Below are 14,641 nucleotides of genomic sequence, written 5' to 3'. Positions count from 1 at the left end.
TACAAAATATAAACACTAAAGACAAAAGAAATTAAAACCTACTTATTTTATTAATAAATACTTAAATACATACATAAAAAATAATATATTGCATAAAATAGATACACATGATAAATAGATATTCATCATTCTATGGCATAGAAGAAAGATAGTGTTCTTTAACCTGTCTTTTGAAAGCATTGGAGGATTTGGCACTACGGATTTGTAAGGGCAGTGAGTTCCAAAGGCGTATGGCTTTAATTATTGCCGGCAGCACGAGGGGCAGCGGCAGGGGCTCAATGTAAATGGGGTATAAACATTGACATATATATTACTGGGTATAAACCTGTATTTTTTAAGAAGATTTTAGGGGATTTTTTTATTACGTCAAAACTCAGACCAACTATGGACCAACCAACTACTGTCAAAGAGACTAAAACACAGGCAGTGTGGTTCTCAGACCATGGTGTGGTTCATAGACTTAGGATGACTTGCATAACAAAGTTAAATATAATTAAATAGTTTTTCTCTTGCTCTGACAGTATCATGTCAGAGCAAGAGGTCATAGATTTAATTTTGATTAACTTTGTTGTGCAAGACGCCCCTAGTATATACTAGCCATGGAAGTAATAATACAACAGGAATGAATGCGCACTACACCAAAAAAACGAGCCGACAGAGATAGTCAGCACGGAGCCCTCCATCTCTTTCTATTTTTGGTGACCATAATTTTAGGTAATTCATGAGACATCACTTCTAATCTATCATGTCGCGAATAGGTGTCGATGGTCTCAAAGTCACCTATTATTCGAATAATTCGATTGCAATGTAGGTACGAATGTATTTTGGTGATATGACAATTGAGTAAACAAATGGGGTGAAGGTAAAATTTTTATAGATGTGTTGTTGCAGCGCAAACTGCAATGTAATATTGATATGTTTTTTTTTCCATATCAATTAGATATTCCCAAGGTTTGAACTAGCAACAACAATCTGTCTTTTTACCAAATTCTACTAAGATGGACTGGTTTTAATTAGAGAGTTAGGATTGACGTAAACTCGTTTACTCTGTGGGTGTTCCGTTTACATAGTCGAGTTGATGAAAATCCTAAGATTTCAAAAAAAATATCTCAACCTAAGAGCTTCCGCCGGTTTTAAGCTTGATAAATTATCTTATAATACTCATATCTATCACCAAAAAAATCAACAGCTCATAACTCTTTACCAGCCTTATAAGATAACAGCCACAATAATACCTAATGATACTTAGGTATAAAATAAAACAAAAAGTTGAATGAAACAGGTCCTAATTAATGGAAAGTGATTCAAAAGTACGAATGAATGGTCACCCTAACCATAACGTCTCTCAAAACAGTATAAACGTCATCCGTCATCTTGACAACTTCGGTCTTGTCGTAAAGTATTTAGAAAAACTACCAATATTTTTTATGAAATTATTATTCATACAAATACCAAATATTTCATTAAAATTACATGTTTTTAATGATTTATTATAAATTTGTTTTTGAAAATGATATGATATACAGTAGTCTATGAGTTAATTTAATATTTTTTTTGCATAGCTCTCTTCGTACAAAATCTAATAAAGTTTACACAACTAAATCCTGGCAATTGTTAGAAAGAGAGGAAGGGCTCTGTGGTAACCCTCTCTATCGACTCGCGGCCTCTTTCACTTCAAATATAAATCTTAAGGTGAATTCGTTAGGTCTATTTTTGTTTGCATCATTTTGTTTGCATCGTTTTATCGAGCTGTCAGTTCGTCTATACGCTAGTATGCTAGTATCATGGAAGTAATAATACAACAGGAATGCGCATTCCTGTTGTATTATTACTTCCATGATACTAGCATACTAGCGTATAGACGAACTGGCAGCTCGATAAAACGTGACCAATTTTGATTTTTCAGTGTGTGCATTAGCTAGTGATATACCTTTCTTTACTTTGGAGGACCATCGATAAGTTATTGAAGTTCGATGTTCGACCCTTGGAGAGAGTTGTTCCATAGACTGTTGTTGTCCAGATTATAATTTAGACATAGTGTAAAAAAATGCATAAATAAAAATAAAAACACTTTTTTCATCGCTCCTTATTTTATTGACTTTTAAACAGAACAATCTTAGATATATCATCTGTCTGACCCAAATTACTGGCTCTGCCTCGGATGGCCGTGTTTGAGATGTTACCACATATTTATTAACCGACTTCAAAAAAAGGAGGAGGTTCTCAATTCGTCGGGATATTTGTTTTTTTTTTATGTATGTTCACCGATTACTCCGCCGTTTATGAACCGATTTTGAAAATTCTTTTTTTGTTGTATTGGGTTGAGCTCCCAGGTGGTTCCATTTTTTTTCAGAATTTTATCTCACCCCCAAGGGTGGGTAAAGGGGTAAAAACAGGGTATGAATTTCCATTTTGGGCACATGTTAACCGATTCTAATGAAATTAAGAACGTAAATATAGTTCTTATAACAAAAAAATATGATGGTGACCTTGAGCTGATCTGATGATGGAAACGGAAGGCAGTCAGGGGAACTCCTCAACGGTATATAGCAACTACTTCGTGTTTAGGCTTGAATGATTCGTATTGATTTGTAGGACTTTTTGGTATCATTTGCACCTTACTTTTGATTGAAAATTATTGCAAATAAACTAAAAACTATAAAATAAAATAATAATAAAAAAAATAAAAAAACCGACTTCAAAAAACCACTAAAATGTAAGAAATAATTTAAGGTTTACACAAATTCTACTCGTATGTGACAGTACAAATATACCTAAGCAGATTCAAAAAAGAATAGTTCCTGCTTAGGTATATTTGTACTGTCACATACGAGTAGAATTTGTGTAAACCTTAAATTATTTCTTACATTTTAGTGGTTTTTTGAAGTCGGTTTTTTTATTTTTTTAATTAGGTATTTATTTAACTGGTTCATTACAGTTTCGTTTCCTAAATTATTAAGTTTACATTCATTCTTAAGTCGAATTGCTGCAAATGGTAGAGTTCTTCTTTGGATTCCAACCAACGCGTCCAACTAATTTCAACCACTTTCGTCTTATTATAGTATCTATAGAGGGAGATCTGTTGGACAAATTATAGAAAATAATTAGTTTATGTATTTGTTAAAAGATGTACCTTGCCCTGACAAAATGGTTCAGATACGAGACGGTAAACGCAAGCTAGCATTTATTTTCATAGGTAACATTCAAGATAAAATATCGATAATGATATCGATTAATTTGAGTCAATCCCTAGCGTACATGTAAAATAAATTGATGAAAAATATATCCACTAAAATCATGGAAATTATTAACAAATGGTCTTCCACATACACAAAATATTTATAAAGTAAACAACAGCATTGGCATTATTTTATATTTATTACAGGATAAAGACAAATTTTAACCAAAAATAAACGCGTCGTGGCAGTGATGACTATTTTGGTATTTACCTGTGAAATGTGCAATTTTCAGGATTATTTCTATGATTAACGCCACAATCACTAGCAGAAGATGTTACCATTGTTGAATACAATTAGATTTACTGAAAATAAACCACGACGTACGCAAAAAATCCAAAATACTAAGATGTTGATTTTCCGCGTGCCCAATTGTGACGCTCTGTCATTCAAAACCAGTCACATTTTCATTGGATTCGCTATCCTTTTCTAACTTGCCAAATTTCCGTAAGGGATTTTCTTCCCCCTCGCTCGCTTTGTTCGTCTATACGCCAGTATATACTAAGTCTATGGTGTGGTTGGATTAGGGAAATGTGGGGAAATGTAATACTTTCTGAGAAAGAACAATCTTAGGAAGGATGGCTGTAAAATATATTTGTTCTTTGCCTGTTATTTTTGGCTCAACTTGTCAAGTTACTTTTAAAAGATGTCAAAGTTATCCAAAATAATGCCATGCAAAAATGCTCCTAAATGTTCCGTTTTGGTCTGAGGTTTTTCAGAGGTTTTCAGTAAATTCCCAATCAGTACACACATTATTTAATATCTTCACATTTATATTTATATTTTAACTGGAGTTCGTCTTATACTTCGTAATAAAAATGAAATGAAATATGTGTTCTACAAAAAAACCTAATCATTGTGATGAAGCATAGCAAAAAGTCGGAGACACCATGGACACCGATAAAATTAAATTGTTGTAGAAGGAGGTAAGTTCCTCGTTTTATAAATGTGTAATACCAGTTATTGTATAAGTACCTAAATGAATCTTGCAAGCACTGTTCATGGTTCGTGTACGATGATCGAGGAGTACCTATACTTAGCGGTTATAACTTCATAGGTAGATATTTACTTAATAATTCGTAATAACAAATCTTTTCAGATGGCATACAAATTTCAAAACATCCAACTATAGTAAGTCAAGTTTCCATGAAAGAGTCTTATCAAGAAAAGAAAAACAATATTATACCCAAATATTTTTCGCCAGCGTAACACAAACAGCATTTACCAGAAAATCATGGGAGTCAGACATAGGTGGAAATCGAAAGGTTATAGCTAAAATATCCTATAGAAAAGGTATTCCTTATTGCCATACATCTGATTTCGTGAATATTTTGTTTCTTGACAATATTCTTAAAGGCGAAAATAATTTAGTAGACTGTTTGAAAGATATACTTTTCGAGGAAAAACAAAAAATATCGTCAGAGAATTTTGAGAAAATAACTACTAAAGAAGAAGCAAAAACAACTAAAACGGAAACCATCATTACTCACCCAAGAAGAAAAACAAATTCACTATGTAATCCGCAAATATTAGAAAAATCTCTAGATAAATTATATAGAACGAAGGAAAAACCAGCATGTCCTGTAACACAAGGACCAGAGCAAACATCAACTCTCAATGATACTCCCTTAAATCAGTATAAAACAAAAACCGTACCACGCGAAAATGAAACATTGTGTTCACATAAAACTGAAATAAAGTGTCATTATCCACGTTATAATGGAACATCAGATCAGGCAGAGAAAATGAAAACATCAGATGAACCAAATAGAACTGAAATTATTTCAGTTAAATGTCCAAATCCACACAAGATATCATATTATCCAAGACGACCAGTATCAACATCGGCCAAAGTAAAGAAAACAAAGATATGTATTGATCAGGCTATAGACGCATCACATCTGAAAAATATAAACGATGAATCTTTGGCTAATAAATCGGAAAGAAACAATTTTCCTGCGTTGAAAGTCAAAAAAACAGCAAATAATATTCCTACATCTGTAAATGACGGCAGTAGAAAAGGAAATGAAAGTAGTAAACAAATATTCAAAAGTAAAAACAAGGAAAAAACTGAATATGTAATTATCTTTTCACGACGAAAAAAGAAAAAAGACTTGGCAAAAGAAACAAATGATTTTGCTGAAATATCTAATTTGCTAAAGATAATATTTTTTGATTCCGTGTTCGATAGTCATAATGATAAACATTTGAATATAAAAAAGAAGAACCAAAATCACAATTTGGAAATGAATATTGACGCTAAAAAGATATCTTTTAAGATATCTGAGGCAAAACTAAAAAAGTATTCTGTAAAAAATAAAATCTCTAAACATAAACATGGATTTATTTTTCCAGAAGTAACTTCATCAGTAATGCGCGCGAAAAAAGTGGACGATGATGACGATTGGATTGATTGTCTAGTACCACGAACATGTCCGGTAAAAAATAAAAAGAAGGAAAAAAAAGAGAAAACATGTACAGAACCAAAAAAGAAAGAGAAAAAGAAAAAGAAGAAAAAACTACCACCATGCCAGGAAGAAATAGTCGTCTGTAAAAGAGAAAAACCACCCTGCCAGAAAGATGACGAAGAAGATGATAAACTTTGTGAAATTCCTGAATGCAAGCGTGAGTTACTGGAGAGGTTATTTGAGGACTGTTTTGAAAAAACCGAAGGTCAGTGTGGCCTCAAGGCGTGCTGCTCGATGCCATCCTGTAAAAAGGCACAAATGAGAAAGCTTCTTATGCCATGTGATAGTGACTCTAGTGTGGGATCGGTTACTAACGCGACAACAAGTAAAAGTAATGAGATTCAAAGTAAAAGTAACAATACTGATGACGAACAACCCTGTGGCTGCGATCAAATAAAATCATTACAATCTCAGATGGATATGCTCCAGAAATTTGTTCAATCGAAATTAGAAGAAAGCATATCGCATATTATGAAGGCTTCCAAAGAAAAGAAACCTACGCCTTGTAAGTATTTAGGTACCTCATTATTAAATGCAGGTTCAACACAAACGAGTGAGTTTGCTATCAATGATCCAACTAAATGCCCACCATCATGTGCTACAGTACCAGAAACTCAGTCAAAATTGGAATGTGTAGAAGGCTGTCCAGCTAAACCTAAAGTAAAAAAGTCATACTGCCAGCTGAAGCGCGAAGAAGAAAAAACTTCGCAAACAACCAAATCCTTTTGTGCACAAAAACGTGGCGGTAGTGCCAAATTACCATGTGATGCCAACTGTCATTGTAGTAAAGAACCACAAGGGCATTGCGAAGACGACTGCCCTTCCCGACCCAAAAAAACTGCTACAACTAGTAAAGTAACTCAAACTGAACAAAAACGTAGAAATGTTACAACATTCACTATGGACACTCCGGCCACATCCCGGACACAGAAACATACAAATACAGAAAGTGCGGAGACGTTACAATTGAGGAAAAAAGAAAGTCCAACATACGTACAAAACCATACAAATTATTTTGGGTCAGAACTTGGATCGAGAGGATCAAGCTTTACACGTAATCCCCAACATGGAAACAGCTCGGGTGTCAGTCCAATGCCTAGCCTAACGCAATACGACAGCGGACATTCCTCTAGAACGTCTTCTGAATACTCCACTATTGATAAGGTGCAGAATATTTTAGGCAACCAATACGGGCGTTGACATAATAAACAATAATCACCGAACTTTATCTATTACTTTTACTTGCGAAGCCATTTTTTAGTAGAAATAGATGACGATAAAGCTAGAAATTAAAACCTTCTTTGTTTTAGATCTATATAAGAAAACTACAAAGTTATGAATTGTAAAAAAGCTATATTAATTGTCTATGATCTAATCCTCGTCAGCACTCTCGGCGGCTTTGGCCCTGGGGCGTTGGGGCTTGCGGCGCGAGGGTTGCGAGCCGGCGGGCTTGGGCTTCACCGTGGGCGGGTTCTCCAGAGCCTCCAGCTCAGCGTCCGTCAGCTGGCCCTTGTACCAGTCAGCGCTGGAAATGAAAGTGTTGGTTGTTGTTAGATTAATGGAGGTTGCAGTTGCTCTATAATAAGGGCGAAATTCGATTTATCCTATACGTGTGGGCGATTATTTAATATATTTTATTCGTAAATGTAGTAAGACGTGCAAGGCAGTATATGAGGAGGATTGAGACCGCAGATTGTGAATAGTAAATCTAGAGTAAACGTCGGCATTCACCACTCAGGCACCTATCTCTTGGGCACGTCATCGAAGGCCTGACTGGAGCGGTGCGGCGTGTAGAAGTCAACAGAGGTACCAGGGCAACATAAACACCAGCATCATTAATTCATCAACACCACTCAGGCACCTTCCTCACCCACTCGCATCTCTCGTGCACACCATCCAACGCCTGACCGACGTTGCATCTGGAGCGCCGTGGCATGTGTCCATTGATGCAGACGTAAAAGAACAACAGAGGTACCAGGACAACATAAACACCAGCATCATCAACACTCACCACTCAGGCACTTTCCGCGCCCACTCGCATCTCTTCTGCACATCATCGAAGGCCTGGCCCAGCTTGCAGCCGGAGCGCCGGGGCGTGTGTCCATTGATGCAGACGTAGAAGAACTGGCAGTCCTCGGGGTCGGCGTAGCGCGGGTGCGTCTGGCCGAACGTCTCGTTCACGGCCGGGCAGTCGAAGGCGAACACGTCTGGGGAGGGGTGGAAGACATAATGGTTACATGGATGATGTTAGGAGAAATATTAAATTTGCATGAAGCAGCTGTAGAAAATTATTTATTTTATAAAATTTTAGAGTATTTAGGTACCTTTACTGAATTTTGGATCAGTCACAAATTGCAAGTAGCAAGGCAGTTCTATAAGCTAGGTATTTACTATCACTCTTTGCTTATGAAAAGTGCTGTATTATACAGTGTGTTCCAAAAGTGGTATACGTACTAAGCCGCAAGCGGGTAACTTGAGGGGTCATCCTGAACGACTTTTGAAAATTCACGAAAAAAATAATCAGATCCCCATACTAAAAAGTCACGTGACCAACAGTTTCTGTGGAGCATCCAATTTTTTTTTGCGAATTTCCAAAAGTCATAGAACAAACTTGTTTGAATGACCTCCTTAGTATCCCTCTTTCGGCTTAGTATAGGTACAAGTTTTGCAACACCCTGTATACAAAGTTTTAAACTTAAATTGATTGAACTAACCAGCAGCGCCACAGCCCTTCTTCTTGGCCTCATCAGCCCAGGTGCAGATACCGGTCTTGTCGTTGTAAACTAGACCATCGGGGCAGGTGATACTGTTGAATTTCCCGTCCACGCAGTAGTAGAACTTGCCGCACTCCTTGGGGTCCTCGTGTGAGAAGTATCCGTTTTGACGCGGGCAGTGCAGGGCTGGGATTGGGGTCTCTGGAATGATATTAAATATGATTAAGTATAGTTTTCTTGTCTAATGCAGCTTAAACAGCAGTGAAATAGCCAGAACTTTAGAACTTTGGATTACAGAGCTTGCTTTGTGAGGTTCAAAAGTATATATGTAGGTACATTGTCTGAAAAACAAGTTTAATTTATTAGTCTCGTCCGGAACGAGCAGGAAGCTGCCCCAAGTAACATTTTTGGTTTTAAAAAGGTTTTGAAAAGGTTCTAGAACCTTTGTATGGAAATCAACTCGTGAGACTTAGAAGGCTCGATAACCTTATATTAACCTTATATTAACCTCCTGAGTGCAAAAAGGGCCCACGTTTTAGAACCTTTCTGAGAGCTACAGCAAAACCTATAGCTCAAACCCAGAACCTTTTGAACAACTTACACAGAACCTAAATAAAACCTTCACAACCTTAATTTAACGTTAACATAACCTTGGAAGACAGCTTTTAAGTTCTAAATTAGTCCTGGATGTAACTCTACTATAACTTGAAACACATTTGATGGATATTTGTAATGCCTTCCCAGGACTCTCGGGTCTTAAAATGTTTCTGTGTAAGATTTTATAATAATTATAATAAATGGCGCCATTACCTGACACTTTCCAAGACTCAAAATGGCTAACTTGTAAGTGTTGTATTAATACAAAATATAGTAAGTAGTTAGGCTGAAGTCAGGAAATATGAAAACCTTGTGCGACTAGCACTTTATTGTGATACTTTCGGATAATAGTTCTGTATAAGTGACGGGCCTTTTGTAAATGATAAATTTGAAGATATTTTAATTTAAAAAAATAGATAAAATTTTATGTTTGGTGTAAATTTATATTAGAAATAAAAGTACTGTCTATATAAAAAAACATATATTTGGAATAGTATAGGAATCGCTACTGAATTTTCCCTTATTAATTAAAATGTATCTTTTTGGTAAGTTTTTTTTTTTATTTCAGTGAAAAAATATGGCGGCCGTTAGGAAATTACTAAAAAGCATTAAACATATTTTGAGGATGCCTCTAAAGCTTTAAAATATTCTTGTAGGACTTAAATCATGCCTTTAGCTCATAGCCAGTGCTTAATGCTTTTGGTTTTCACCAAGTAGTCCTAATTTGTTTGCCTAGACAACTCTTATCAACCTAAAGGTTTAAGATAGGTTTTAAAAAATACTTATAAGTAAATTAAATATTCCATAACTTTATGGTTGTATCAAGGTTAAAAATTTAAGCTCTCACTTTAGCATTAATGCTAGCTTTTCTAGAAGTAAATCAGGAGTCTACGACAACTATAAGATCCTAGAACTATATGCTCTTGAAATACATGTTAAAATAACGTTAATATAAACTCTTATCAGCAGCTACAAGGTTGTATTAATAAACAATTAGTTTTAGGACTTAGTAATCATTCTCAAGTACTCAATATGACCAGATAGCAAAGCATTAACCTTTTCACAACCCTTATAAAACCTAAAGGCATTTCTTACAACCTAAGCTCGAATGAAATGTTACTTGGGTGAGAGACTGACGCACAGGAAGGCTGTTTATAACAGCATTTGATCACGCACGCGTTCAAAGCCCCAATTTGAAAGCCCTATACCCTTGACATTATTGGACTTAGGTAAAGTACATAGTCTGAATTTTACAGGGCCTTATGTCCATCATTAATACGTAGGTATGTGTATACGATACGTATGTACATTTTTTTTGTTTTTTCTGCGTGAATTTGATCCTATCCTACTTACTACTAATATTATAAATGCGAAAGTTTGTATGTATGTGTGTATGTTTGTTACTTCTTCACTTCAAAACGGCTCAACCGATTTTAACGCAATTTGGTATGGAGTTCCTCCTGACTCCTTGGATTAACACATAGGCTACTTTTTATCACGGTACTCGCACGGGAAAACTTTTAAAGGTGCAGCGAAGCTCGCAGGAACAACTACTTGTACATATACTTAAATAATTCAAAAATACATAACAATCAATCTACTAGAGCCACAGCATAGCTCGGAGGTCTCAAGGCCCCTCGCTTCCTGCTCGAGATTGGAAAGTTGCTCCGGCGCGCAGCTGACGGCCAGGGGGTCACTCTATATGACGAAAAACCAAGTTTCGGAGCGCTGCTGCGCAAGTCACAACTCTATCTCGTTGTAAAAACGTACCGATTGCACGACAGCTCTAGTTCGTTAGTTTTTTGTCAGTATAGAGTAACCCTTCAACGTTTGTATTCCATCCGCGATCGCCTTTTGTCTCAACCGGTACCTCGCAACGTGACCGACGCGGCCAAATGTCACGTTTTTAGGTGTTATTTTGATAACGGGGATAAGTTCATTGCGTATATGCAAAAAATATTGTTCAAATATAGCTTCTAATAAATGAAATCATAAATAATAATGTATCCACGACTGTAAGCCCGAAGGCGTAGTCAGAGGTGACTCGCAGGCGTCACCCGCTTTTCGCTGTAAATTTTTCGCGAATTTTGAATTTCTCATTAAATTTTCGGCCTTTTTTCAACACCCTGTATATTAGGAAGGTGTAGTAAGTAATGTAACTGATGACTACAACTGCATGTACTCAAGGTGTACTCACGTAGCTTGGGCCGCTGGCTGCAGTCCAGGTTGAAGGGCAGGTCGCACTTCTCCTGGTCGGGGCTGTAGTCGTTGAACACCATGCCGTCCGGGCACAGCTTCTCGATGATCTCGCCGTTTCTGGAACATTCAAGACGATTCTTTATTTATTCTCCTTTATCATCATCATCCGTCACCACTGCTGGGGCACAGGTCTCCTTCCAATGAATGAAGGATTTTAGTCCTAGTCTACCACCGTGGCCTAGTACAATCCTTACTATTCCATAGAACGCGACTTGAAGAAGACTCAATAAGGTCCGCCCCAAATAATAGGAAGAGGTAAAGAAATAGAAGTTCTATACTGAAAAAAGCCCTATGTGTCGGTGACCCACGTGTGGTGATCACCTGTGTGGTGATGTTTGTCAACACCCTAGAAAAACAAATACATTCTTCATATATTTACCCACACTTGACTAATTCAAAAACCCCGATACGGCTAATGACCTGTCACGTGAGTACAAATGTACAGCGTAACGCGGGCTTGCTCGCTTGCGAGTTACCTCCGACTTCCCCTTCAGGGATTACAGTCTACAGCATTAAGGTAGACTGCTGTAACGTAACATCCAATGTAACATGCATTGAAAGAATTCCCATAGCATTAACGCCTCGCGCACGAAACGTGCACCCTACGCGCATAAAAGCATTTGCTATGTTACAGCAGTGTGTATACTCCTTTATGTAATGAATGTATGTACATACCTGCACTCATAGTACTTGTCGCACTGCTCCGCATCAGCGAAGAAGCCGTCGTCAGGACAGGAGTTGGTGATCTCTGCGTCTCGCTCGGGCTCGGCGCGCGCGGGGGGCGCGGGCTTGCGCTTCGGCAGGTTCCTGGTGCCAGCTGATGAGGCGAGGACTGTGGGCGGAGAAGGTGGAGATTGTAATTTAGATGAAGTATACTTAATTTATAATATTATGTACCTATATGCCTAGTTTCACCATAGTCTGGTAGATCATTAACACCCCTGCTTCGACCATCACCCCTGTTACATTGTAATGTCATCAATTATACGTCATCTCCATATTAAATTCTTGACAGATGTGTTAAAAGTCAACAACTGATCCCTTGTAACTGATCTAACAGAGTATGGTGAAACTGGGGCTTAACCTGATAAAAACAAATTTAAAATCGGGTTAGCCGTTTAGGAGCTATGCTACCACAAACAGGTACGGTGGTCTGCGCAACACGTCCCCGGATTTATAACAGATGTAGCTGGTCCCTTCATCATCAGGGATCGCTATTTTAAAAACTCCGCCTGTATACTTTTAGGCGCAGGCCACCGTACACTGACACGTTAAACTTATGACACCCGTCTATTTGTCGGGGGCTAAAAACAACACAGCGTTACATTTTTATCTCATACATCGCATCACTTATATTACATCTTCCACACGTTCATTTGAATAGTGTCAAATCATAATGGCATGTAAAGATAAAAGATAAAAAAATAGTGGACAGCTATTAGAAACTAGTCTACTATTCAAATTTACTTTCTATTAATGAATATACAATTATACAATACACCATCCTACATAAACATAGCCAATATACATTGGAATGATTCGGATTCAATGTGGGTAGGTAAGTATATTTAAGTATGCATATGCATTATGGTGCTGCAACAAACAAATTACCTATTAAAATTACTTATATTATTTGTTAATATTATTTAATTTTATGTAGGTATGTGTATGTTATAGATGTTATGTTATAGGTATGTGTATGGTCCCGACTGGAAAAGCGTATATCTTTTAACTCCTTCCAAAAAATAAAATAGTTCATATGGTAATATAAGTAAAGCAGTTTTGGTCACTACTTTATCGTCACTATTGCCCAATATTTATAGCTTTAACAGCCGGTTTCACAATGTGGCTCACCTGTGGGATTAAATACATGATGTCACTGTCAAAAAAATAATAACAGAGATTGACAGCATGTATTTTATCTCACAGGTAGCCACTATCCAGACATTATGAAACAGAGCCTAAATCATTATGCTGTTGTTAAATGCTTGAGCTGAAAGAGATGAAGCAACATTGGCTCTCCTTGTTGAGTAACATAACGTGTGGGTTTTACTAAAATGTGCGCGAAATTTTGCGATTTTGAGTAATTCGAACTGCGGCTTTGCTTACCGTCATGCCTTTCTTTTCTGTGGCATTGTTTGTTTGTTTATTATTTTACATCCAACGGAAAAACAGGGGTGTTATAAGTTGAACGTTTCTTTGTGAAATTTAAACAGGTAGGTTTGTTTGATAGGCATAAATCGTGTATCATAGCTATTGCAGATAGGTACCTACATATACCTAATTTTTTTTAAATCCTACCTATACCTACCATATTTTATCAGATTCTTACAAGGTTCTTGTTACTTTATCTTAGAACATTCATCCAGGTCTATATAAAAAACATGAAATAACATAATAACCAAACCATTCAACAAAGGAATTTAAAAACAGTACGAAAAAAAGTTCAGTACGCGCGTTGATGTCTAATACAAGAGAAACTGTAGATATTGACTTGCTTTGTCTTAAATCTAGTTTAAACGTTACTAAACATAGCTAAAATATCAAATTTCAAAACTTGGGTGTTGCACTCAAAATGTAACGATAAAATTTATTATGAACCAAAATAAATGTAAAAGCTATTCACAAGGTCACTTGTGTAATCATTTAAATTGACTGTGTTTTATATTCAACGACAGCTGTTTATTTATACAAAGGTCAAGGAGCATTGGAAACGACATATTTCATGTGTAATAAACTAAAGAAAATATTAATTATCACAAATTTTATAAAAAACTAAACCACTCACAAAGCAATCTGAAACCCCCTATTGAATAACTTACCAACGAAACAGCTGAGAAGAATAACTCCCGATAATGACTTGAACGCCATCTTTTGTTATTAAATTACACTAATATCACTTAACTCTAACCTAAATGTCACTAATAGTGACTTATCAATAAGTAAGTGCAAACGCCGGCACTTCAGTCGGATGCTATAGCGTACTGATGATAAAGTTTTTTTGTCTCCGATTCTTAGCAAGAGAACGTATACTAAGCGAAAGGTTACTAGAGACCACTTGTCCCTTTCACTCTTACGCCAAAGCCTATACAGCTGCACTACTCATTTGTGGAACCAAACCTATTCTATAATAGCTTGTTCCGCAAGAAAATTTGCGGGAAAAAAGTATTTTTAAATATTTTTTGAGGCAATAGAACTAGTTTTGTAATGGGCCTTTTATTGAAAAGGTGATTTTGAAAATATTCCAAAATGTCACTGGGCAAGTTTTTTTGGCATTAATCACTTAGTAATGGGCCAATAATTTCAAGTTTTATGTTTTTTGTGTACTACTTAATAAGTTAATCTTACATTAAAATGTTAGATTGCA

General features: G+C 36.4%; 2 protein-coding genes across 2 annotated transcripts; one reads left to right on the top strand and one right to left on the bottom strand.

The window, feature by feature from the left end:
- Positions 1-4,028: 4,028 nt before the first annotated feature.
- Positions 4,029-6,932, top strand: LOC105386547. The gene is made up of 2 exons (XM_011557135.3): positions 4,029-4,162; positions 4,336-6,932. Exons 1-2 carry the CDS (start codon positions 4,098-4,100, stop codon positions 6,902-6,904), a joined length of 2,634 nt encoding a protein of 877 aa, XP_011555437.3. The 5' UTR covers positions 4,029-4,097; the 3' UTR covers positions 6,905-6,932.
- Positions 6,933-7,037: 105 nt separating this feature from the next.
- On the bottom strand, positions 7,038-14,275 carry LOC105386548 (protein obstructor-E). Its single transcript, XM_048625982.1, has 6 exons — positions 14,097-14,275; positions 11,950-12,106; positions 11,213-11,331; positions 8,419-8,619; positions 7,716-7,911; positions 7,038-7,229 (listed from the first exon to the last, which is right to left on the bottom strand). Exons 1-6 carry the CDS (start codon positions 14,143-14,145, stop codon positions 7,076-7,078), a joined length of 876 nt encoding a protein of 291 aa, XP_048481939.1. The 5' UTR covers positions 14,146-14,275; the 3' UTR covers positions 7,038-7,075.
- Positions 14,276-14,641: the final 366 nt, after the last annotated feature.

This window comes from Plutella xylostella, chromosome 15 (genome assembly GCF_932276165.1).
Source record: "Plutella xylostella chromosome 15, ilPluXylo3.1, whole genome shotgun sequence".
NCBI lineage: Eukaryota > Metazoa > Arthropoda > Insecta > Lepidoptera > Plutellidae > Plutella > Plutella xylostella.
The sequence above is the reverse complement of the archived record's forward strand: the minus strand, read 5'-3'. Positions and strand labels throughout refer to the sequence as shown.